Raw genomic sequence first — 27,092 nt, 5'->3', positions numbered from 1 at the left:
CTTGTGGCTTTTCCAAGTTCGTTGCCATGATCTTTATGAAAATATTAGTATTCCTGGGATTTTTTTTCTTTATGTCAAAAACACAAGACTAATGAAAGAATGAAAATAACTCAGGCCTCTACAAAGACAGGCGTTCACTGTGTCCATTAAAAATGCAGCCTTTGTGCCCATAAAGTGTTCAGCTTCTCTGTTATTAAGTTTGGAATGTGGTTTTGGAGCTTAGCTGAAGAACTCAGCTAGTTATGTTTCATTTTGGTCTACGGAGGGAAAAATTTGTTTTTCAAAAGAAAAAAGGAAAAGAAAAGAAATACAGAAAAGGTTACGTTCCTGTTGAAAGAATAGAAGTTTTCAAATGTCATAACTATTTTCTGCAGCAAATAGTCAGTTTGAGGATGTTGACCAAAAATAGAATTCATGACTTTTGTCTCTCTGTTTATTTGTCCAACCACATTAAAAAGGGTTTAGTTGAATGTGTCATTTAGTGTTTCAAATGTCAGCTGAATCAAGATAACCGAAGTTTGATTGATGCACATTTCTAATAATAAGTGAGGAGTCTGATTTTAGATGACTTCATTGTAAATTGGCGATCCCATTTTGAGTTTTAGAGAAAAACTTTCTGGCTCTTCCCCCCTTCCCCCCCCCTCCCCCCTCCCCCCCCCTCCCTTCCACCATGGATTAGTGGTGATTCGGAGTTACAGTGTTCAAGAGCCTTTCTACTAGAGTGTACTTGTGCTGTGTTTTCTGGTGACATTAAACACTGACCGTTTTCTGCTAACATAACATGTCACTTGAAATTTATCATTAAGATGTGTATGGAAATGTGCACTTAAGCCTTGGAAGTGGCGCCAAATATTAATAATACACACTTTAGCCTCAAAAACGAAGTTCTTCATATATATTCTTCTATATTGCTTTGTGACATTTGTTACACAAAGAGATCATTTCTGCTCATGAAAGGTCTGAAAGCACAGTATGCCATGTGTTTTGTGCACAGAATTAAAAAATTTAAACCATACACATAAGCCATCAAGTTATAATGTTTTCCCTTAACTACTTTTAGAGAAAAAAATTTCATGAGTACATTTCAAAATATATTTTTGTGCTAATAAGGGGTTCCCATGAAGTAAATGGAAACATTTTAGTAGACTGTTAAAATGCACTCCAGTGAAGGGAAGCCCAAATCATTGTTCTTGGTGGGTGAGGAAATGAAAATTTGGGAAGGGATTCTGACTGGTTCATGTTAATTTGTGTTTGTAATGGAGCGATAGCACAGCGGGTAGGGCGTTCGCCTTACAAGCGGCCAACATGGCCGACCCGAGTTCGATTCCTCCGCCCCTCTCGGAGAGCCCAGCAAGCTACCGAGAGTATTCGATATGCCAGACACAGTAACAACAAAGTCTCCAATGGAGACGTTACTGGGCCCGCTCGAGCAAATCGATGATCAACGGGAGGGCCTTTACCTTTACCTTACCTTAATGTAATTTCAGCGAAAATTACAGCAAAAAAACCCCTTAAATTTGAAGTGAATTTGATATATTTATTCTGTTACTCTATACAGACTTTGCCATATTTAAAACAGTGTGTTGGGGACTTCAGTTGGCAATCTAAATCACAGAATAGAAAGATCTTCCAGAAAATCTTGTTGGTGCACATAAGTCAAAGGTGATGACTTACCTATAGTAACAAATAAGCATATTTCACTTAGTCACTGTCACTGTCACTGTCCTCCCATTGTTCATCTATTTGCTCAAGCGGGCCCAGTAACGTCTCCATCATCAGATTTTTTGTTGCTGAGTTTGGCATATTGAATACATCCCAGGGAGCTTGCCAGGCTCTGCCGTGCGGGCGAGATACTCTCGGTAGCTTGCCGGGCTCTCCCAGAGGGGCGGAGGAATTGAACTTGGGTCAGCCATGTTGGCTGCGTGCAAGGCAAACGCCCTACCTGCTGTGCTATCGCTCCAGCCCATTTCATTTAGTACAAGATATTAATTTTTAATAAAGTAAGGACTGGAGAGATACTATAGCAGGCAGGGTGCTTGCTTTGCATGCGAGTGACCAGGGTTCAATTACTGTGAGTGGAGTAATTCCTGAGTGCAGAGCTAGGAGTAAACCTTGAGCATCGTTGGGTTAGCCCCCCAAAACAAAGCAAAAAAAATTTTGGAGGAATAAGATAACAAAGTAAATACTCATTTTACTTCATTTTTTAGATGGGTTAAATACTTAAATATTTTATCATTAAATTATGAAAAATATCTAAAAGCAATAAAGGTGACTGTTGGATTTGAAATTCTCTCTAAGTACCAAAACATGAAAAAAACACAAATAAAACAGCTTATATAAAATCTCGCACTTCTATATTAAGATGTGCCTTAAACAAATTTCAATGATACGTGGGATATCTAAATTACTATTAGGCAAGACTTTATTCTCATTTCTTGAGTTCTAAAACCAGTGTAGTGTAATTAAATTTCATTTTGTATACCTCTGTAAATTTAGTGTATTATTATTTTCAGTTTGTAGTTGAAAAAGATTTTGAGTATATAGAAATATTTATAGTATGGTGCCTGATATTAATTTTCTATTTTTCATATGCACAAGGGCAATTCTGAGTACTTATCATATGCTAACTTGTTTCATGTAAACAGTGACTCAGAAGTAGGTACTATTATTATGGCCATTTAAGAGACAATAAAACTAATACACAAACAAGTTTAATAATTCACCCCAAACTTTGCTGGTGTGGACTAGAGAAGAAACAATTAGGAGAGAGAGCGCCAGAATTTGACTCTAGACCAGGCAGATGGACAGAATCTGTGTACCGCTGTTTCTTGAAGAGGGTAAGAAGAAAAAAAGCTATAAGACTATGTATATGGTGGTACCCTTTTCTCAAAGTCTGTGCTAGTACAATAGGTATTTTTGAATTGTACAATTTAAGTATAATTTTTTATCTAATTACACACAGAGAGAAAACAGAAATCTGATACAGTTCTAATAGTGGTTACTTCCCTCTAGTGGGACTTTGGATAAGTGTTTGAGCTTTAGAATTTCTTTTTTTCAAATATTCTAATGAGTCATGTCACTGTTTTATAATCACCATTTTATAATCACAAAAGAGCAGTTTTCCTAATCTGTATTTCAAGTTTGTCAACCCCTTTGGATCCCCTTGGAAATGCATGGGTCACATTGGAAAGTCCTTTTGAAGTATCTGTGTTTGGATTCCCTCCCTCTGATGAATACTTCACTCAGTAGGACCCTACAGACTATATATTGTTTTCTCTCACTTGAAAGTAATGCTGTAGAATTTGAGAGTTATGAACCATAGAAGTAAGCAATCGTGGTTGAACCTTAGAAATTAGCTAGTTTCTCAAATGAGGATCCTGACATTCCTGTAGATTTAACCAGCTTACAGAAGATGAGGCCACAGTAATTTGATTGTAGGTCCTGACTGAAAACACTGTTTTCCAAAGGACTGGTGCACCCAAACCCTCTGGGAGGTGGACTGGTGCACCCAAACCCTCTCGGAAGTACAGTAGATTGTTGTGCTATTTGTTTGGAGTGAAGAGGTAACTGAACAAAGTGGTTACAAATAATATTATTTCAGTACATCACAGTAGCCCAAAGGAGAATGCTCCTGAGGACGCATTTTGGTACTTACAGAGGTCACCATGGGTACCTTGCCTGGATGTGGGAAGATCCCTAACTATTGCCTCTCGTGGATTATAAAATCAATCTGAAAACAGAAAACAGAGAGGTGAAAAGATTATTAGCCAGAGAGGAGCACTTTTCAGTGGATGACTTTTCTAGAACTTAAAACCTTTTCTTCTCTTTTCAGCTCCCGGGCCAACATCTGCCGTGTCTTACATGTCTGTCAAGTGTGTGGATGTCCTCAAAAACCATCACAAAACAAAATGGTTTATGCCTTGGGGACCTAACCAGTGCAACAAGATCCGAGACATCGATGAGGCCTTTAAGAGGCAAATCGAAGCCAATGACATTGTGTTTTCGGTCCACATTCCGCTCCCCAAAATGGAGATGAGTCCTTGGTTTCAGTTCATGCTGTTTATCCTGCAGCTGGACATCGCCTTCAGGCTGAACAACCAAATCAGTAAGTTCATCACCCACTCCTCCCTTTCCTCCTACCTTGGGGAGGGCAGGGTGACATTTCTCTTTGGGGGCTTCTTGCAGAGCCAGTTATGGTAACAGTAACTGATACTCATTGGGCCAGTCGACAGTCATTGACGGTATTGTTGTGAAGACTTTATATGTTTGGCACGTTTTCTCTTTCCATGCATTCTCTGCAGGTAGGCCTTATTGTCTCATTTTATACATTGAAATCTAAAACATTAGGAAACTGCCCAAGATCAAACATCTAGAGAGAGCAGAACCAGATTCAAATCCAGGAAATGTGACTACTGTAAGTCTTGCCCAAACCACCATCACCTCTCTCAGGTCACAGGAGCCTCTGCTTGTGCAATGATGTGAGGATTGCTACATAGGTCCAGGGTTCAACAAATATCTTTTCCATCTGGACAATGAGAAAAATGATCACCTTCGAAAAAAATCCGTCAAGTGGGAACCAGTGGTGTCGGAGCTCTCTTGGCCCACAAAACTAGGTTCTGTTCTTTAGCTTGCCAGTGATGATTCAGGTTTTCAGGACGTAGGACATTTCAGCATGCTGTGAGATGATAGGGGCTTTCTGAGCTACCTGGACCCTCTGGGGACAGTCCAGGACACCTTAGCTTGAGGAGGAAGCGATCGTTTCTTTTCTGCTGCAGCAGGCTCAAGGGTGAAGGGGGTGGGGGGTGAAGAAATATGTACTTGGGAGTAGTCTGTGCATTGAAGCCTGGGTGGAGATGAGGAACAGATGAACTAATCTACTGAGACTTGTGGGTGAAGATCAAGCACACTGCATTTTATTCTCATGGCTACTTAGCTGGGCTGTATCTTTGAACTCCAAGTATGAAGGAAGAGCTGGACTCTTGTGCTCAATGTGAAATAATCGCTGACTGCTGACTGTATTCAGCCTAGGGAATAAGTGACCCTAAAATTGAGCAGATGAAACACACAAACAGGCATCATCTCTCATTTCTTTGGGGCTCAGATTGGGGATCATCCTGGATAGAGCCTGATAGTACCTTCTTGATTAATATCAAGCTGTGGTGGATCTGCAATTGCTTGGTGGAGACCAGAAAGGATGTGAATATGTAGACTAAAGAGGTAGAATCACAATCAGAACCATCCTGTTGTTTGTCGATTGCCTCGAGCAGGCCCCAGTAACGTCTCCTTCATCCTAGCCCTGAGATTTTTTTAAAAAGTGCCATACTCAAGGCTCTTTCAGGGTTAGAAGAATGAGACCCATCATTGTTAAAGGTATTTGGCATATTGGGTACGCCACGGGGAGTTTGCCAGACTCTGCCATGTGAGCAGGTTACATTCTGTAGCCTGCCAGTTTGTCCAAAGTAAGAATGAGATAATAAGATGTTGCGCAGCCGCACGCTTCCGGGAGCTGGGTTTTATAGTCTCTGGGTCTTGGCCGTTGATGGGATTATACGGCGCCAGGGGGCCAGTTGGTGGGTGTGACCCCTGCCTACTGGAATATGGAGGATCTGGGAGGAGGATGCTCAGCCCCGATCCAAGCAGGCTTGGAGATCTTAGCCCCGGGACCTGCATGCCTTTGTTCCTCTCCATATTCCAGTAGGCAGCGGTCACACCCACCAACTGGCCCCCTGGCGCCGTGTAATCCCATCAACAGCCAAGACCCAGAGACTATAAAACCCAGCTCCTGGAAGAGAACAGCGCAGAGTCTCCTGCCCCCGCGCCTGGCTGTCCTCGCAGGGGCCCCTTGGAAGGGAGTGGGTTGAGTTTCCCTCCCCACCCCGACCAGGGGTCTGGCAGCCGAAGACCTCCAGAACCAGCCACCACCATGCTGAGACCACTCTGCACACGCATGAAGGTACTGGCAGAGGAAGAGGTAGAATAGGTGAATCTATATAGGCAGGTCAGCTGTGCAAGGTAAGAACTCAAGTGGAAAGGCCTCAGGTGTGCACCTCATCATGCATTCTGAGCAGAAGAATGAACAGACTACGGAAGAAACTCCTACTTTGATCCCTGTCTCTTCTCAAATGCAGTTACTAGGGAAGGTAGAATGGGAGGTGAAGGGGATCCAAGGCCTCCAGACTGGCAGACCTGGATCCTCTGTGACCCGTGTCTCACCTCTGGGCTCCTACTGACCAGCGTCAAAGTTTGAGATAAGAGCAAGAAGAGACATCTTGTGTCCTCTGCTGTATTCTGTAGGTGAGAACTAAGCCAGTACCTGCACTTGAGAAGAGGCAGGAACAGAATTACGAAGTTACTTCCGTAATCTGTTCTTTTTACACAGAACGCACAGATAAGGTATGCATTCTGAGACCCTTCCATTTGAGTTCTTAGCTTTCACGGCTCACCTGCCTATATAGATTCACATATTCTACATATTCAATCTATGTATTCACATCCTGTCCTCCTCCACAAAGATATCCACAGGATGTTCTCTCCCTTTGTACCTTTACCCAGAGTGAACCTCTTCCCTTTCCTTTCCCCCTTCTCTAAAAGAAGACGGGGTTCTCCTGGATTTGAGGCCACACTTAACCAGTACTGGGGGTGTGGAGTACTACTCCTGGCTCTGCCCTTGGGTGTCACTCCTGGTAAAGGTACTGGGGATCGGACTAGGGTGCCTTCACCTGTACTGTCTCTCCAGCCCCAATGCTCTTCTTGAAAACCTTCACATCCCACAAAACCGGTGACATGACCCCCACTTGTGACATGTCCTTAAGTTTTTCCACATGTGACATGCACCCAGGTTCTTGTAGGAGTTCCATACACTTTCCCTGCTGAATAAAACTGGCCCTTCCATGAACATCTTTCCTTCATGACTGATTTCAGGGAGGGGCAAGAAATTCGTGCCACCTTTTCAGGTTCATTGGCTGCCCAAATAATTAAAAAGACATTCAGCAGTAGGGCATTTGCCTTGCGCACAGCCAGCCTGGCTGAGCCAGGTTCGATTCCTCTGCCCCTCTTAGAGAGCCTGGTAAGCTACCAGGAGTATTCAGTATGCCAAACACAGTAACAAGAAGTCTCACAGTGGAGACGTTACTGGGCCCGCTCGAGCAAAATCAATGAACAACAGAAGGATAATGTTTGTTTGTAAGCTGATGAGAAAAAGAAATTTGAATTTGTATGTATGAAAAGCCTACAGAGACACGGGGTCCTGGACAGAGACATGTGTGGAGTTTAAATGCTATCCAAAGCAAACTCCTACTATACCATAGTGGCCAATGGGGATGGTGCACTATTTAGACAGCGAAGGGGAAACTCCAAGGTTCTTCCTGAGTTTTTGGGCCCTAAATGCCTGCAGCTTTGAGCTATCCACATGTCCAGTGCTATTGTTTGGTGCAATCTGTTTTTGCAGTGTTGAGGGGATTCTCCCTGCCATCTACATAGATGAAATGTTGCTAAGGCACCTGGAGAGTTAATGAGTGCCCAGGGGGCAACTTTGCATTTAGGAAGCTGTCCATGAAAATATTTTTTGGATTATGTTGCTCTCCTGCAGGAAAAAAGGAATGTCAAGCAACAGATTGCGGTGCCCACCTTATCCCTCCCCTAAGCAATTTTTTTATAGGGGTCATTCTGGGTGATTCTCAGCCCTGTTGTGTGGACCTGGTAGTTCAGTGTCAGGTGGGTGCTCAGAGATCAACAGGACTATAGTTGCAGGTGCTCAGGGGGCCATGAAATACCAAAGATTAAAGTTGTGGTTTTATATGTGTTCCGCATGTGCTCTACCACTTGAAGTATCTCCCTGGCCCTTCAAATATTCTTTTGTTAAATAACTCTATTTTATTTGACTTTTTTTGGGTTTGGGGGCCACACCCAGCAGTGCTCAGTGTTTATTCCTGGATTTCTGCTCAGAGATCACTTCTAGGGGTACTTGGGATTGAACCCATATTGGCCTAGTACAAGGACAAACTTTTTTTTTTTTTGCTTTTGGGTCGCAATGCTCAGGGGTTACTCCTGGCTCTGCACTCAGGAATTACTCCTGGTTGTCAGGGAACCATATGGGATGCTGGGAATCGAACCTGGGTCAGCCACGTGCAAGACAAACTCCCTATCCTCTATACTATCGCTCTAGTCCCCAAGGCCAATCTTATAGACTGTACTATCTTATAGACTGTACTATCTCTCTGGTTCTGAATGTAATTTTAATCTGTCACTGTCACTGTCCTCCCGTTGTTCATTGATTTGCTCGAGCGGGCCCAGTAACATTGTGAGACTTGTTACTGTGTTTGGCATATCAAATACATCACGAGTAGCTTGCCAGGCTTTGCTGTGCAGGTGAGATACTCTCGGTAGCTTGCCGGGCTCTCCAAGAGGGGCAGAGGAATCGAACTCTGGTTGGCCATGTTGGCTGCGTGCGTGCAAGGGGAACTCCATACCGGCTGTGCTATAACTCCAGCCCAATTTTAATCTATTTAATTTTAATATAACTCAAACCAGTCATGGATGCTATGCTCATCTATTGCTCTTCTTGATTAAATTGAGGTTCAGATGATTAAAATTGAATGGACTAATAGGTCTCTCTTTAAAGCAGCCTGTTAGCATGACGGGTTGTTGTTTGGCATGTAGTCCTATACTTGAGCAATTGTTTAAGGGGAAGTTCTGTTTCCCAGTGGTAAGGAAAGGGTTTAATTCTATTACCATTTGCCTGTTGTAGTAGGTTTTGGAACCTGGCATCAAAATTGTTTAGATGTCTAACACAGTGCCTCAGGTGAGTTCATGTGAAATATTAGAAGATAATTATATATTTCTAAATTAAATTATTCTATAACCTCTCAGAAAATTCTAAAGTATATTTAGTAAATATTGTTTTCTTGACTTTGGGAGGGCATAGCCAGAGGAGCTCTGGGACTATTCCTGGGTCAGAGTTCAGGGTGACACCTAGGAGTGCTGGAGGAATCACGTGTTGTTGGGGCTTGGACCAGGTCCCCTTTTGCATGTAAAGGCTGAACTCAGGTCTTAGCGGTCTCTTTGGTCCTGATTAAAGTTTTTGTTTGATTTTGGGCCACACCTGGTGGTACTCAAGGGTTGTTCCTGGCTCCATCAGGTTAGGTGTCAATTAAGGAATGATAGTTTTTCTTTGTTCATTAGTGGATTGCTGGAGCGATAGCATAGCAGGTTGGGTGTTTGCCTTGTGCCCAGGTGGCTGGGCAAATCCGGGTTCGATTCCTCTGCCTCTCTTGGAGAGCCTGGCGAGCTACCGAGAGTATCTCGCCCGCACAGTAGAGCCTGGCAAGCTCCCCGTGACGTATTCGATATGCCAAACACAGTAACAACAAGTCTAACAATGGAGGCATTACTGGGCCCCCTCGAGCAAATTGATGAATTGTCAAGGATGATCTGGAATGCCAGCAATCAAACCCACATGTGCTGAGTTTGAGTCCTACCCACTTTACTACCTCTCCAGCCCCAGTTTTATCTATGTCTTTATTGTAAAGGGGGAGAGTTTGGGTCACACCCACCAGTACATAGGAACTCTACTCCAGGGCCACTCCTGATGGTGCTCCAGGATTGAATTTGGATTGACCACATGCAACCTGCACTATCATCCCCTGTATTATTTTTCTGGCCTGTCTGTCTGAGGAGAACAATGCAGAGTCTCCTGCCCCCACGCCTGGCTGTCCTCACCAGGGCCTCTTGGAGGGGGGTGGGTTGAGTTTTTCTCTCCATCCTGAGCAGAGCCCCGGCAGCTGAAGACCTCCAGGACCCAGCCACAGCCACGCTGAGACCACTTTCCACATGCTAGGACAAGCCTCACACATGAAGGAACTGGCAGAGGAACCCAGGTGTGTGGGATCCGGGGCTGAGATCTCCAAGCCTGCTTGGATCGGGACTGGGCCTCCTCCACCCAGATCCCCCATCTTCCAGTAGCTAGACAGTTACACCCACCAGCTGCCATGTAACCCCATCAACGGCCAAGAGACTATAAAACCAAGCTCTAGTTCTCGCTCTCAGAGAACCCGGCAGGCTACCGAGAGTATCTTGCCCGCACATATGCCTAACTGGGAACATCTGTAAAGGTGATTAGCTGCTTCCCAAAAAGCCTCCATCCCTCTCCGAGAGCCTGGCAAGCTACCAAGAGTATCCCGCCCACACGGCAGAGTCTGGCAAGCTACCCATGGCATACTCAATATGCCGAAAACAGTAACAATGATGGTCCTCATTCCCCTGACCCTGAAAGAGCCCCCAATATGCCATCGGGCTACACTAGCACGTGACAGGGATGAATGGAGACGTTACTGGTGCCTGCTTTAGCAAATTGATGAACAACAGGGTGATAGTGATAGTCTGTCTAACATAGGTTTTATAGATTTTAGGACCTTTTAAGCTTCTTTGGTGGGGAAGGAGGTTTGGTCACACCAGGAAGTACTCAAGGTTGCTCTTGGCTCTGTGCTTGGGGTTGAGTCTCATGGTATTCAATGTGGTGCCAGGACTGATTACCGGTCAGCCACATGCAAATCAAGTGCTTAAATCCTGTACTATCTCTTCAGCCCAGGTTTTAATATGTTGACAAATCTTTGGATACTAGAAAAATGTATTCGGATGGACGTTAAAATAAATCTGATCATTATTTCATCAATTCTGAGGTTTAATCAGACTGATGCCCTTGGAGGCAGTGATAACATTATAGGTTAGTCTATAATAATTAAAGCAATTAGAGGGCTTTTTTTTATAATACTAAAAGGGATTATATACAGTTAAGTTGGTTAGTATTGTATTTTATTATTGAGCAAGAATGTATTCCATGCAAATTAAGCAAAAGAGAAATCTACCTTAGTAAAAGTAATTTTGTGTAGAACCACTACTTATCACCCTTGACATAAATATTTTTGAAACCTACAACTGTCACCCAGTGATAAATCTGAAAAATAGTGCCAGTTCCACATTAAATGGAAATAGTTTTTTATTTTTAATTGAATCACTGTGAGATACAGTTACAAAGCTTCATGTTTGAGTTTCAGTCATACAGTGATCTATCACCCATCCCTCCACCAGTGCACATTTTATACCACCAATGTCCCCAGTATCCCCACCCCTACTGCACCCCTTCATGGAGATAATTTTAAAACAGTAGTCTGTAAGCACTGGGGAGGAAAGGCCAATTGAAGAGAATCTAGAGACTTGGGGAAGCTTGGTGCTTCTGAGGTGTTGGAATGACTCAGACTTCAATGCTTACTGCAAAGAGTTGGGAAATGGGAGAAGTGACTAGACCAAAGAGTATGAGAAAGAAACCAGATTAAATTGGCATGTGGATATATTGTCATTGAAAAAAAATTACCATACCTCACTCTTTTTTCTGATTGTGTCCTTTCCTTCCTGGGGTACTCCCATCCTAACAGTAACCCCCAGTCCCAGTTTACTCCATTTTTACCTGTGCCCTCCCGGGAATACCCTGGGGGCCACCTGAAGACCATATGGCCCTAATTGAAAATTCTGATTTAGAACAAATTCTGTATTTATAAAGATACTTTAAAGTGGGCACCACTTGGTTTTTTAGATGTGTACTATAATTTGTGATTCAGTGAATCTACAGTGAAATGTAGTTTGGGTACCCATTAGTGATGGACTATCCTTTTGCTAATTACAGTTGCCAGTTACATACTTCCCATGACCTCAGACTCTCCCTGGGTATGCTTCTGAGGAATCTTGGGACAGAGATCAAAGAAGGAGTGTTGTATTTGGTTTTTGGTTTTTTAGACTTGTCTCTGCCCATATTTCAATTTTACAGGCTGTGGAAAGAGAAAAAAAGCACTGAGAATCATTGGCATAAAAATCTCAGAATGAATTTTTTCTCTCTTGAGTTGCATATATAAAATTTTCAGGGATCTAAAGACTTTTCACATGGAAAAAATACTAGAAAATAGGTACGAGCTGTGGGTGTGGAAAACCTAGACCTGGATCATTCTGTTCTTAGGTATATTAGTTATATTTTGCCTGTTACCCTGGACTATTCCATACTATTGCTTGTTTCTTTATGGCAAGGGCCATGTGAAACTATGTGATGGATTCATGATGGCATGATTTTTCTTCTCTCAAACTCAAATTATTTCTGCACAGCACACTTCACACCAAAAAATGATTATAATGATACTGATAATTAATTTCCTAACCTTAAGTTAGATGGCTCAGGGGCCCAGGAGAGTTACCTAACCTTCTTTTAAAAAAAATTTTTTTAAGGGGAGAATTTGGGGCCACACTTAACTGTGCTCAGGATTTACTCATGGTTCTATGCTCAGGGATCACTTCTGGTGGAGATTGGGAGACCACATGAGATGCCAGGGCTCAAACCAGGTTGGCTACAAACAAGACAAGCACTCTACCTGCTGTACTATATCTCTGGTCATCTGTTTGTTTTTATGCCACACCTGATGCTGCTCAGGAATTCCTTGTGTTTTGTGCCTGTGGCTGACCAGTAATCAGTCCTGGCACCACACCACACTCCTGGAAGTGCTTAGGGTACCATGCCAGGGAAATGAACAAGGTTTGCAAGAATAGGCCAATCTTGCATTTCCAGTCTGATGAGCTATTTTTCCGGTCCATTTTCCTAACTTTTAATGACATGCTTGTGTTCTTCCATTTGTGTATTTGCTATAGAATGTTGGGTAGACACTACATAAAGACAACCAGAGTAAAGTAACAATCTGTTTGCTGTAAAAACCAGACTGCCCCATTATCCAGAGTGATTAGCAGTGAATGTGTTGAAAGTAGTCAGGGGAGCCTTCTGCGAATTTACTGTCGGCCATAAACAAGAGTTGTGTTCTTTTATTGCCTTCCTGTCTTCCCTTTGTGTTGTTTTTGTGTCTGTGGTTCACATATTGGATTATGGTGCTTTCCAGGGTTGCACACTTGGTTTTGGTGCTTCCACATTGACTGTGGTGCTCATCTACACTTGGTTTAGAGGTTGCGTTTGTGGCACCAAGGTGATGCCAGAGATTGTGACTGATGATATGAGACAGTGGTGGGACAAAACTTGAGAGATAACTGATCTACCATAGAGCCTCCCCCATCCCTCGGTCTTCTCCCCGATTTTGCTTTTTGGGTCACACCCAGCGATGCACAGGGGTTACTCCTGGCTCTGCACTCAGAAGTTACTCCTGGCGGTGCTCAGGGGACCATATGGGATGCTGGGAATCGAACCCGGGTCGGCCGCGTGCAAGGCAAACGCCCTACCCGCTGTGCTATCTCTCCAGCCCCTCCCCGATGTATTTTTAACCACTCTCAGGCAAGTGTTATTGATTAGTGAGGTAGGTCAGTTCCTGTGCCATAAAAACCACAGGTACTGGGATAAAACAGGCTGATAAGTTAGTTGTCACACAGCCAAACTTCTATTCTCCATCAATGTTAAGGAGCACCAGGAAAAAAAAAAAGATCTTCAGATCCCCCTTAATGCCAGTCACCTCTACTCTCTGCCACCACAGGGGACCTTTGATTCAGGACCTTATGGCCTCTGTTTGTGTGAAATATTGCTGATTGGAGTCTTCTTACTGAAGGCTGGTGTGAAGATGTTTAAAGTTACCTTTGATATTTTTTTTTACTTTTCTCAATCAGAGTTAATGTGTAGAAATAAAAAGTTCAAAGTATCTCTGTGCCTATTGCCTCCAACCTCACAGAACAAAAAAAACAAAAACAAAACAAAAATACACCAAAAACCTGAAATCTCAAAATTTACCAAAAATATCTGAGAGATTTAGATGAAATTGGGATTTTGTCGAGGTAAATTCAAGGTAGGAAGATTACTAATATTCTAAATGGACTCACATGATCAGTACTCTTTTCCTTATGGAACCTCAAGCCCCCTTCAAGTGAAGATGAAAGCCTAGAATTTACTAGCATGAATCACTCTTTTACTAGGCATAGAAAACACTTAAATTGTGGGAAAAGACTATTTTTGGTTAAGAGATTTAGGATAACAAATATTAGGAGCATCTTATTCTTATTCCTGAATTATTTCTCCCCTTGAGAGGGTATCACACCTCATGTTGAGGGTAGCCATTGGGAACATGTTTTCATTAACTGGAGCATGGAAACCTGTATCTCTATTATTTGGAAATAGTATTTGTTAAGCTCAACTCTTTCAATTACATGTCTGATCTGCTGATCTGCTCTATAGGAAAGTTTAATAGAAAACTTTGGGTTTCTCCAAAACCTTCCTAATATGCGTCTTAAAATAAGCATGTATATTGTGTTCCACCCATTTTCTCCCACTTCTTTCCACCAATCCTTTGACTGACTGGTCAGTTTCACATTGGAAAGTAGATTGCACTGGGCTGGTCTCAAGTGGGAATGAAACTCTTCATCCATCTTGTTGAATAATTTGCAGCAACTGTTGGTAAACATCAACCATGTGATTGAAGTTAGCCCTGGGAGAGTGCTGCTCAGTATGTGAAGCATCTGTGTATTTAATTTAAAGACCAAATAAATTATCATTTTCCTACATAAAATTTAAGTCATATCTCTATGCATGTTCCGATTAAGATGGTTAGGAGTTTTGTTGTCGTTGTTCACGTTTTCAAGTGAGAAATTCCTCCAGAAAACTGTCAAAGAACTAACTCTCTGGCTTTACCAAAAGAAGAAACTTTAACACTAGTTCTCTTTGCTCACAGTAGTACCACTGGCTGGAGACTATAAAGTTCATATGACTAGTGGGACATCAACCAGGTGTACACTTAACCCGATAGAGCTCCACAGACTTTCAACCAAACAGCAGACATTGATATTCCTGGATAGAAGTTGCACTGGTCTTTCTAGAATGGTGTCTCTTCTCGTTGTTAAAAAAAAAAAATCCCCCAATCTGTATTTTGCAGCATGTGGTCTAGAACGGAGACTCAGAGGTAGGCTGGTCCTGTTTATAGAGCCACAGCTGTGCTGCCCCACGTGTCTCGTTTCCTGCTCCAAGTTTAGAATGTAAATGAAGAGATTCTCTTTGCATCCATAACAAGTAGATCCTGGTTCCTAAAATAAAAAGTCCAGTGTCATCAAAGTGAAGGTGAATGGTAGAGCAGCCAGCAGATTCCTTGACAGCACACCCATGGATAAGGTGTTTTTGTTTTTCACCTTCTGCTCCATCTATGGGTTTTCTTGTCAGTATTTAAATGCCAGTCAGTCATCATGCAGCTAATGTGAGGTTATTTATTTTGGGTAACCTCAGAAGGCATGAAGCAAAATTATTTTCTGAAAGCAAAGAGAAATTCGATGGAAAAGGAAAGGTAGATGGAATTCTACTTGCAGAAGTTTGGGGGACAATGTAAAAAAGGTCCTTTCCTTAATATCAACCTCTTGTCTCTGTTTGGACTTTGGGACTCATGCCAAAGTTCTGCCAGGGCCTTAGCAGGGAATGATAAAGACGTTAGGAGGAAAATCTGAGAAATTTTTCAAGGAAGAAGTTCTGGGGCTGGAGAGATAGTACAATGGGTAGGATGTTTGCCTGGCATGCGTCCGACCTGGGTTCAATTCCCAGCATCCCATATGGTCCCCTGAGCACTGCCAGGAGTAATTCCTGACTGCAAAGCCAGGAGTAACCCCTGTGCATCACCGGGTATAACCCAAAAGAAAAAAAAAAGCAAGATGTTCTAAGGTTTTGTATTTTCCTTCATTGTGGCTCTCTCCTAAAATTATTGTCACACAAATCTGTCTTCGCTGCTTGAGCCATTATTCCCATTATCTAAATCACACATTATCCCTGTTCTCACAAAGAGTAGCTCATTGGAAGTATTTATATGTTCCTTCCTCCACTTTCCCTTCTTTGTTGTTGATGTTGTTGTTGACTTGAGGCTGTATGCACTCCTGGCTCTGGGTCTCACGTCAGCCTGCCGTGCTCATTCCCTTGGCCACAGGGCTTGGTGACATCTATCTTCCTTTAGTTGTGGTGGTGGTGGCATGAACTGCCTGTACTTGAGCCAGTAAGTTATAGTTGTGGTGCCTATCAGAGATCCCTGGGGGGGGGGGGTGCATATATAGGTGCTCACCATGGTCACATTTCATGGACCTGGACTCCCACATCTTTCTAGTTATGGCCCTTGCTGGAAGTTGTGACCCTGTGGATGGCAAACAGAGGCCCTCCCGTTGATCATCGATTTGCTCGAGCGGGCCCAGTAATGTCTCCATTGGAGACTTTGTTGTTACTGTATCTGGCATATCGAATATGTCACGGGGAGCTTGCCAGGCTCTTGCCAGGGTTGCCTCCTTAGCGCAGTGGGCAGCGCATCAGTCTCATAATCTGAAGGCAAACAGAGCTGCCTGGATTATGTTTGGTGCCTGTAGGACAGCTGGGATTTGAACTTGCAACAAGGCAGTTGCTCTGAAGGCCCTGTGCTCTAGGCCAAGATGAAAAATATTTAAAGCTAATAAAAATGATGTAAAAAAGAATACTCACTGCCCCTTAGTCAAAGTGTACAGCAACGAAAAGGCCCGTTCCTGGTACTCTCTAAGCAAAAGCTGATGGAGGGTGGGGGTGGGGTCACATAGATGCCCAGAGTGAGAGCTTACACTGGGTCATGATTTTTTTAAAAGGAAGAGTTTGTAGTATGAGGCCTCACCCTGGTAGTGTGTGTGTGTGTGGGGGGGGGGGGAAGGGAAGAAGCGGTTGGGGGGGGAGGGGTCGCTACTCCTGGCTTGATCTTGAGTCAACAGCATGCAAAGCAAACACCATCCCCGTACTATCTCGACCTATGGATGGTGATTTCTTTTCAGTGCGCCCTTGTACATTGATGCCGGCAGAAATGCTGGCAGAGATGCTAGCCGTTGTTTGTACTCAGTCGTTTGCTTTGATCTCATACTACTTCCTTGTAGAACTTACCTTTCTTCTCACCCTCCCACTCCAAATGCCGGCTTCCAGCCTGTCTGCTTGAGTGGGCAGCTGGCCACAAGGTCTGCAATCCCCATCCCTTTGGGATTGGGTTTGGTGGTAGTTAGGGGAAAGGGCCTAGGAAATTGGGCTTCTAGGATCCTGGGAACACTTTGATGAGCACTTACCCTGAAAGATTGTCAGGGCACTTGGCCAAGAAGCCATCCTTAGGTGGATGAATGACTCATCCATTCACACAGGCAGAAGCAGAGAAGGTGTCAACAACCAGAGGCAAAAAGAAAAGTAGAGGTGAACACCATGGGGTGTAATTACTATTGGCTACAAGCAATGACTTTCTTCCCAACAGTGTTCTCTTTTTCCCTCCAAGGTCCCATGCTTGTCTGCATTTTCTGCCATGAGTTTCCTGAGATACCCTAGGTCCTGCTGCTAGTGTCTGTTTAAACTAGTTTGGTTGAAATCCTGTGACTCAAAACCAAATCATCTCTGATTAGGGCAAATTTACTCTTTCACCCGGCCATCTCAATAATTCTCCCTGACTGATTGAGGAGACTGAGGAAGAGAGGTCCAAAGTCTCCCAGCTGGGGCCTGGATGTGAAGTAAGGAAGTGTATGCTGTTGGGAATTCCATGATTTTCTTTCTCCAGAGTCAATGGGCTGTGTTACAGACTCACTTCCTATTCTCAGGCAGAAAAGAGACTCCATGATTTCTAAAGGCTCAGTCTTCTCTGGCTGGAGCGATAGCACATTGGGTAGGGCGTTTGCCTTGCATGCAGCTGACCCAAGTTCAATTCCTTCATCCCTCTCAGAGAGCCAGGCAAGCTACTGAGAGTATCCCAACCACACGGCAGCGCCTGGCAGGTTCCCTGTGGCGTGTTCAATATGCCAAAAATGGTAACAACAAGTCTCACAATGGAGACGTTACTGGTGCCCACTCAAGCAAATCGATGAACAACAGGAGGACAGTGCTACAGTCTTTACAGTCTTCTCTAACCCTTTTGCACAGAGCCTCACAAAATTCTGGGTTTTTTTTCTTTCTTTTTTTTTTTTCTTTTTGGGTCACACCTGGCATGCACAGGTCTTACTCCTGGCTCGTGCACTCAGAAATTACTCCTGGCGGTGCTGGGGGACCATATGGGATGCTGGGAATCGAACCCGAGTAAGATATGTGCAAGGCAAACACCCGGCCTGCTGTGCTATCGCTCTAGCCCCATCACAAAATTCTTTAGTTCTGTACAAATCTCCTAAGTTCTCTTCATCTTTGTAAATAGATAACCCCCAGTGTTAATCCCTCCAATTAACCTCCAATTGGATACCCTCCAATTGAGGTGGATGCCCTTTGTTAAGTCAACTTAGTGTTGAGTGCATTTTCTTGTGTTTTATTTTGCTGCATGATACCTTGTGTTCATTTCTAGTCTTTGGGTAGGCAGACAGGGTTGGTGTACTGGAAGTGTATTTTTAGTCTGACATTAAAAAATGTATCATAGACACCCAACACAGGAAACATTTTTTAGGTGAGTCAGTATATAAATAACCTCAAAGACTTTTCATGAAGGACTGGTAGGTCTTTAATTTAAGAGTCCAGCTTCTAAGGCCCCCTTCCCAACTTCTATCTTTCATTCATCGCCTATTTATTGAACTTCCATCTTATGCTGGCATTTGTTCTGAATTTAAGATAAATTATAATACAATTCCAAAAACAAAAAAATAAGCAAAAACAAACCAAAAAAAATACATTCCTCCTTTACTTTTCATTTACTTCTCTCTCTCTCTCTCTCTCTCTCTCTCTCTCTCTCCTGCCAGACTGAGTTTTGAGGCCAGGGACGGTAGACTGCATTTCTTGTTCATCTCTGTATCCCCATACTTAGCACAGCCCCAGGCACAGGAAATACTCGGCATGTAGTCAAAATAATTAGTTGGGAGCTCACAGTCTGATCCAAGAGAAACAGAAAAATTACAACAATGCACTCAGTGCTCTATGTCCAGAGTGTTCTATGAACAGGGGTGGGCAGACATAATTATCTTATTGTATTGGTTATTTTTTTTAACTTAGCCTGGAAAGGTGGAGATATAAAGAAGTTGGTGAAATTGGTGACTCTGTCCCATCTAGGGACAAAAAAAGGGACAAGAACAGCCTTATTCTGTTCTGGGAATCCAAAAAATTGAGGTTGAATCCCCAACCTAGCACTTACGAATTACGTGACTTGGCGTATGTTTCGAAACTACCTTGTACTTTATTTTCTTCATCCATAAAATTGATAATCATAGTGTCTTCCTAGTAGGATGGCTTTCAGCACTAAACTGGAAAAATACAAAGTTTTATAGAGGACATGCTTGGTGTGCTTAGTAAATGCTCAATAAAGGAGAATTCTTATTATTTCTAGATTTGATCAGACAGGAGGAATGTGAGCTCTGGGGAGAGAGAGGCAGGACCTAGACAGAGAGGCAGCACAGCCAGGCTCATAAAAATAGTGATGCTGGCCCCAGGCTGTCATTCCAAGTTAACACTGGATCTCAGGATCTTCAACTGGGTGGAAAGTGTGCTGAAACTCCAGGCATACATTTTACATTCCCATAGCTACCGAAGTCCTGAAGGTCATTCTTGGAATTCAGATGTTTATAGATCTCAATGTAAGAACTCAGGCTCCAGAGTTTATAAGTAGTGCCTGCCAGGCCCAAAGTGGGTGTTGATCAGACTTAAGAGATCCAGAGCAGAGCCAGAGGGATAGTACAGTGGGTAGGGCATTTGCCTTGCACGCGGCTAACCCGCGTTTGATCCCTGGCATCCCATATGTTCCCCCAAGCACCACCAGGAGTAATTCCTGAATGCAGAGCCAGGAGTAACCCCTGAGCATCGCTGGGTGTGACCCAAAAAGAAAAAAGTAAAAAAGAAAAAGAGAAGCCTAGGACAGAAGATGTAGGAAATTGTCAGCATCCTTACAGTGGGTGCACAGGCTTGATCTGGTACCCATAAGCAGGGGCACATGCTTAAAGTGTTTGGAAGAAAATCACCAATAAGTGAAGAGGAAGGCAGAGGTGTTCGGTTAATACCTCTTCAAGCTGGAATTCTGGGCACCAAGTCCCTTCTTCAAATTACCTGTTGAGCAGATGAATCAGTCAAAACTAAGATCTTTATTCTTTCTCAGTGAGATGCTACAACATGACAGACGGACAGGAAGCCTGTTTGTCAGGGAGTCTAAGAACTGCATCTCAGAGAGACAAGACAGAAGGGCCAGTCGCCGAGTTGCCTTGATGACCAGCCTAAGAAATTGGGAGTTTGATCCGTAAGAAAAGGCCCTGAAAGAAAGGAAATGTGGAATTCAGGATTTGAGAGTCAGAGCTGGTCCTTTGAATTATAAACAGCTGCTGGAAATCACATGGCTTTTAAAAAATGTTTTTTTTTTTTTCTCTCCTTCCTCATCCAAACTCCTCGCAGGGGCACTCCCGCCAGGAGGGCATCTGTGAACTTTTTAATGGGAGAAGCCCCAGAGCTGGGTGAGGGTTGCTTCGGAGACCGGTGGAATTGGACGCCCCTCGGCTGTGCGGCTACAGACACCGCCGTCGCCGCCGCCACCAGCTGAGCGACTCCGAATCTAGGGGTTGCCAGTAATTGTGGGTTTAAGTCACAGAGGAAAAAGATAAGAGGAGAGCAAGGCAGGTTTTTCCACAATTAAATGTTGCCTCTCGGGCTTCTCTGCCGGCAGGAATCCGTGAGGTCAGGCTCCACCAGCCACATTATTTTTCTCCCTGGCTGCTGGCTCTCATCTGCCCCTCTCCTCATTCATGGGAACGAAGAAAAGGTAGCTTGGAAATAAAAGGCTGCTTCTAGCCTACTTTTTCCTTTCCGAAAACTTGACAGAAACAAAGCTCTTCCGAGAAGCCCAGGGCATCCCTTCTGGTATCTGGGTGCCTGCCAGCAGCACCAAGAATTTGGGGTTGGGGGGAGGAGTTGGAGTCTGGCGGCAGGGGAGGAAGGGGCAGCAGCATGTTTGCAATGCATCATTTTCTGATGATGCCAGAATTCTCTCGGACTGCCCTGCACCTCTGGTTTTGCCACTGACGAATTCTTCCTGGGTGGGGTTGAGTTTGGCCTTTGTCGGTCCAGAGCCTTTCTGAGGCCCCAAAGGGCAGCAACTATTGGCTTGTTCTTTGACCTAAGGCAGTGAAGAAGTGAGGGAGGGGGGGGTTAGATTACTGCTTTTAAGCTAAAAGGATCTTAGTGGGCAAAGGATTAAAGGATTTTGTTTGTGTTGGAGGAGTGGGGGGAGAAAGATGGACAAGACAGAGACACAGAGAGAGGAAGAGAGAACTCACTCCGGTTGTTCAGATCCTCAGTGGTGTGTTTCTCCAGCAGGAAATGGGCTCTTACTCCTGGAAGACAGGTTCGGCTGGGAAAGCAGACCAGTCTGTCCTCACCGCCCTTGCTGCCTGACCCTGGGCCTCAGTTTCCCGTTTGGGGCTGAGAGATGAGAATGCCCCTTAGGAGGGCATTTGACTGCGTGATACCCAGGACTCCCAGGTGGGAGCCGTGCACAGGCCAGCTGGCTGTACTCTTGGGGTTTGCTTGGTTTGGGGGGGGGGGTCAAACCCAGCAGTGCATGGGGTTGACTCCTGGCTGTGCTCTGGGCACTGTACGGTGCCAGGGATTGAACAAGGCCTTCCCCATTTATCTCTCTCCGTCTCTCCATCAGCCCAGAGAACTTCCCATTCTACCAGACGTGGACTCTTTGGTATTAAAGAATTTTTCAAGATGACTCTTGAAGAGCACTCAAAAGGCAGAGCTGGCTTTTTTAGGTGGAACTAGAATGACTGAGAAATGGAAGTGGGTCTTGCCCTAGGGCAGTGAGGTCACCGGGCTGCCCCTTTCCCTGGTCCTCTCTTACCTCGAGGTAAGAGAGAAGAGCAGATTGATTTGTTTGGTGGTTGCTTGACTTGTTCAGTCATTGGTTGATTCGTTCAGTGGTTGGTTGATTTGTTCACTGGTTAGTCAGGGTCTGAGTAAGGGACTAGAAATGTCAGTTCTGGGGTGCAGGGATGAAAGGGAAACTTCACCTACTTCAAAGCAGTATGAGCCTAGGTGAACCTCAGTGATGGGAGAATGGGGAGTGTGGGGGTTTGTTGTTAGCTTCTGGGTCAATGTCGTGAAGAGGCATTCCTGGAGAGAAGAGAGGAGATTCCAAGGGAAAGACAGAGAAAGGGGAGGAACAGGGAGCTATGGAGGTCTCCAGGGCTCACTCTGTTTTGTTTTTTGTTTGGGGGTTATACCCAGCCATGCTCAGGACTTACTCCTGGCTCTGCACTCAGGGATCGAAGCCGGACCAGCTCACCCTGGAGCTGAAGTCCTTATTCTGCTTCTTTCTCTTTCCCGACACCCCTGCTCCCAACTTCTCAGGGCTATTCAGACTCCGGCTTCTGCGTGCTGTCCCAAGAAGCATGGGTGGTCACCCATAATTGTCTGGGAGCTCACATTCAGGGAACACCCTGGCTGGTGGATCAAGGAGAGGACCCCCAGTCCCGAATGCACTCACTCCCCACACACGAATCCTTGGGCTGAATAACCCTGGCGGGACTCCAGCAATAACACAGCTGTTGAAACAGCTCAGTCACCAGGGCGATGGAGGTGGCGTGCGTGGGAATGCTGGGTACGCGGGCAGCTGACATTCAGCGGGCTGGCAGCGTCACAAGAGGCAACCCAGATCTGGGGGCTAGCAATGAACTATGAGGGGAGCTGCTTCCCGGCCCACAAGTAGGCCCTTGTCTCTGTAGAAGTACCCCCACAAATCCCTCCCTGCCCAGGGCAGACCAGGAGGCAACTGGTTGGGGACCCAGGAAAAGACACGGTGGTTTGTTCCTCTTCCCTGCCTGGTATTCCACCTCCACTCCACACCCAACCCATCACTGTTTATTTCCTGGAAAACTTTCTTTCCTGCCCCAGGCGATAGAGTGTAATTTAGGTCTGGGGAGGAGAGGAAAAATAATGCTCATTTATCTTATCTAGAAAATGCAGTGACTTTCAGAGCCTTCCTGAGTGAAGTTCAAAGGGCACATCCTGCCCCTGGAATGTTCTGACTTGGACCCCGTGAGCAGCAGTGGTGGCCAGCACCCTTGTCGGCAAGAATCAGGCCAGATTGGGGGCCCAAAGCGCCGCCATTTGGTTTCCCCAGGATTGGGGAGCACTGACAAACACCGTGAGCCAGACCCTCGCCTCCTCCAGCTCTTGGAAGCAGTGACCTGGGTGTTCTCTCCGTCCTGGGCTCTGCAAGCTCCCTGTTGGGGAAGTTATTACGTGAAATGAGCCAGCCCTTTCCTTCCCTGGCTCCAGTGTGAGAATGTTGCTGTCAGTCTGAACCCTGCCATCATCTATTTTTAGATTCAGTGTGAATGGAGCTCTCTGCTCTAATTGCAGAGAGAGAGTGTGAGAGAGAGGGGGTTGGGGTGAGGGAGGGAGGGGGGAGGGGAGGGGCTGGGGCGAAGGAGGGGGCAGTCTTTGCCATCAAATCTGTTTCTGAAAGTGCTCTGTGCACTGGATTCCTGGGGAGAAAGCAGAGATGAAGACCAAATAGTTTTCCTGCCTCTTGTCAAGTTTGTTTTCTCTCTGACTGGTCCAGTGGGGAAGTGCAGTTGCCACAATATCCTTCCAGTGCTTAACAGCTCTTCTGAGTGCGTTCCCCCCATCTCTCTCTCTCTCTCTCTCTCTCTCTCTCGCTCTCTCTCTCTCGCTCTCTCACTCTCTTGCTCTCGCTCTGTCTCTCACTCATTTTTTTTACCACACCCAGTAGTTTTCAGGGCTTACTCCTGGCTCTGCACTCAGGGTTCACTCCTGGTGGGCGTGGACCACCATATGGGGTACTGGCGATCAAACCCTGGTCAGCCTCATGCGAGCCACGCTCCCTTCCTACCCACAGTGCTATAGCTCCAACCCTTTTCTGATTTCTCTGCCTCTTTCAGAAATGATGCTGTCAGAGTTGAGCTCAGATTTCTTGGGCAGAGGGACTGATGCCCTCTGGTGCAGTTTGCTTGGACAGTAGCTAGTCACACGCCTGCTGAGAGGGCTGTGCCAGTGCCATCAGCCTGAGCAGCCTGCAGATCCCCTGAACCCATGTCGCAAAGGGCCACATTGCCATCTCTAAACGTCCCTCCATCCAGGATTCCACGCTGTTGGCGGGCAGTGGGTCCCCTCTCTGATCCACCTCCTCTGCTATCCAGCCCGGCTGGTTCCCTCCCTGCTGCTCCTTTCCCCACCATATTGGATAAGTTTGAGCTTCTTTGCTTTTGCCATGGGGTAGGGTGGCTCAAGGGGCTCCCTCTGCCTGTCACTCCTTCTACTTGGGTTTATCTGGTGAGCACTTGCGTCCTCAGCCCGCAGCTGGCCAGGAATTCCTTCTGATGGGTGAGACTACCTGAGGTCCTGCCTTGTCTCTTCATCCCTTGATGCCCTCACCTGTGCTTTGGGTATGACATGTGCTTTCATGAATTTCCCATGTTGTATTTACCACCTGGGTTAATGTGTATTTCCGTTCCTGTCTTTTTCACTTCCCTGAGAACAATTGAGAACACTCAAGGACTTTGCCTTGTCTTTTGGTTTTTGGTTTCAAACTGTTGTTATGTGAAAGCTAGCAGGTCCTTAAAACTATTTGATCTAGGTTGCTGGATAGATAACCCACGGGTTAGATGTAATGCTATGAGTTCAATCCCCAGCCCTATTCAGCTCCACCTCCCCCCTACCTCAATCTTCAGAGGTAACTCTGGGTCCCCTCAACACAACATGGGGAAGGCCCCTACAAAATAATATTTAGTATAAGGGGAAAGAAAATGAGTGGGACTGAACCCGGTATCCAGCATTTGGAGATTCTGGGGACTGGTGGCTCCACCTCAGCAGTGGCACCAGGTTCTCTGGGTTTTTAGTTCTTGGTAAAACAGGTTTGAGTAGGTAGGCAGACCCTTGACACAGACCCCAGGACCTTTGCACGATCTTTCATCTCTGCACATTCTTGTCTATAGTTTCCTCAAGGCTCTTCTTGTAGATGTCCTCAGCTTCTCTACAGTGCTCAGTTCACAGGCATGGGCCAACGTCATGCATACCTCAGAGGCCCTCCTTTTTATTGCTTTTCTTCATCCTGACCTTTTATTGCTTTTCTTCATCCTGAAAGTCTAGACCTTGTCAGCACCCTGCTTTCTAGCTCTGTGGTTTCACCCTGTCTCCCCAGCTGCCCTCACCAGGCCTCGTGAGCTGGGCACATGGGCCACCCACCTTATGATTCAGATAGAATTGAGTGGAGATGACCCTCCCACAGGAGCACCCCCTTCAAAACTCCCCTTCCTCCCCTGTTCTGGAAATAGGCCCCCTGTCTTTGAAGCAAGCAGGGGCTCAGATGTGAAGAGGGCCCTTTTCCTGAGGTCTTTGAAGGTGAGGGAAAGGAAGTGGACTGAAGTGTCCACGCAAACTCATAGAGATGTGGCAGGGAGTGACAGGGAGAATTTGGGGGTGATGGGAGTATGTGGAGAAAGAAGGATACTACCCATGAATTTGGCAAAGGTGATGAATAACTGTTGTAGAAAGACAAGCTCCAGGACTGCAGGCAAGACCGGTACATACCCAATGGTCTGAACAGGAAGTGGGGAGGCAGATCCAGGCCAGGCTCTAGACATGCCAGGGGCTGTGGGCATGGGGTGATACAGGGAGAACCTTGTCCTGTTTTGTTTGGGTTATACTTTTATGGGAGACTTGTGGATAAAAGAAGGCAGACCTCAGCCCAGAGAATTCTAGAAGATGAGAAGAGGTTTATCCCAGGAACTATGGACAGCCCCAGAGAAAAAGGAAGCTTCATTTAAAAGGGGGGACCCCTTTACAGGTAGGGTGTGCCAGCTGAGATGAGTCTATCAAGTCACCCCTAGTAGGAACTATATATACAATGGCATTCAGCATTGCTGGTGGAATGCCTGAGGGGTTCTGGGCCCTGGCTGTCCCTTGTGTTCAGTGTTGAAGCTCGGCCTCGGGGATGGGTCTGCTGATGTCCTCAGCTTCTCCACGGTGCTCAGTTCACAGGCCAACAGGCCATTGTCCCAGGCTGTCTGTCCCCAGAGCCCAAGCCGAGTGCTTCCCCCTGTGCAAAGCAGAAGTAAGCTGTGTTTGGACTATCTTTGAAATGACCAGCCTGGAAAAGGAGTGGACGGAGTTTGGGAGACTAGAGCCCGGGTGCAAACAGAGCCTGGATATTAGCGTTGGAAGGAAGGAGTTTCCGCGGCAGACTGAAGACGGCATAGCCTCTCCGGCCACAGGTGCAGAATGGATGCAGTGATCCTGCATTTGCGTCTTCCAGGTCTTAGCTGGTGGTGGCCTCTGTCCCTGGCAGGGAGGAGGGCTGGGGTGGGCGGTGGGGTTAGCTGTGAAACCCGCCAGACCTGCTGAGCAGAGAGGACTCATGGGGTCATTTTGCTTTCCTTTTCTTCACTTTTCTTCGGGGAGAGGAGAGCATCCCCAGCAGTGCTTGGGGGTTCTGGGGCTGTGCCCAGTGATATTCACTCAGCAGTGGGGGCCCGTTGGGGCTTGGATCAGGCCACTTTTCTTCCTGAGCTCCTGAAGGAGAGATGAGCAGTAGGAGGTGAGTGACCAGATCAGACAGGCAGGCGGGACAGAAATATGGACTGACCAGTGATGGGCGTCCCAGAGGAAGCAGTTGAAACTCTTAGGGACAAGTGTTCGGGAAGGGAGGGAGGGGTCTTCATCACCCGCTGCTGACCGTCCAGGGGTAACCTTTCAGAGTCCTGTGTGACTTCAGATTTATTTGCTTAACAGAACAGTTAACACAGCTCACCTTGAAGAGACAGACCATGGAAGGAATAAGTAGGAGCCCTTTTTTTTAAAAAATTTTTATTCGTGAAACACCATGAGGTACAGTTGTAGGCTTACAAATTTTTGTGCTTGGGTTTCAGTTATACAGTGATCCAGTACCCATCCCTCCACCAGTGCCCATTCTACATCATTTACATTTTTTTAAAAATTGTTGTTAGTGAAACACCATGAGGTAGGAGCCCATTTTTAATTTAAAAAGTTTTTTTATTAAAAATTCTTTTTGAGGACCTCCAAGGCAGTGCTCAGAGAACCTGGACCTCTCCCTGCAGTGCTCACATCCCGCCAGGAGAGTTGATGCTAAAGCAGAGATGTGGGGCTGGGGATGGAACTCAGGTTCCATCCTTTGCTC

General features: G+C 45.5%; 1 protein-coding gene across 1 annotated transcript in view; it reads left to right on the top strand.

Moving 5' to 3' along the window:
- Nucleotides 1–27,092, top strand: part of WLS (Wnt ligand secretion mediator) — a 123,427-nt gene that overhangs the window by 39,991 nt on the left and 56,344 nt on the right. Inside the window, exon 2 of the mRNA XM_056110866.1 lies at nucleotides 3,833–4,105. Within this exon, the coding sequence (XP_055966841.1) occupies nucleotides 3,833–4,105 (273 nt within the window). The remainder of the gene's footprint in view (nucleotides 1–3,832; nucleotides 4,106–27,092) is intronic.

Source organism: Sorex fumeus, unplaced genomic scaffold (genome assembly GCF_029834395.1).
Source record: "Sorex fumeus unplaced genomic scaffold, SorFum_2.1 ptg000011l, whole genome shotgun sequence".
In the NCBI taxonomy this organism is placed as follows: Eukaryota; Metazoa; Chordata; class Mammalia; order Eulipotyphla; family Soricidae; genus Sorex; species Sorex fumeus.
The sequence above is the reverse complement of the archived record's forward strand: the minus strand, read 5'-3'. Positions and strand labels throughout refer to the sequence as shown.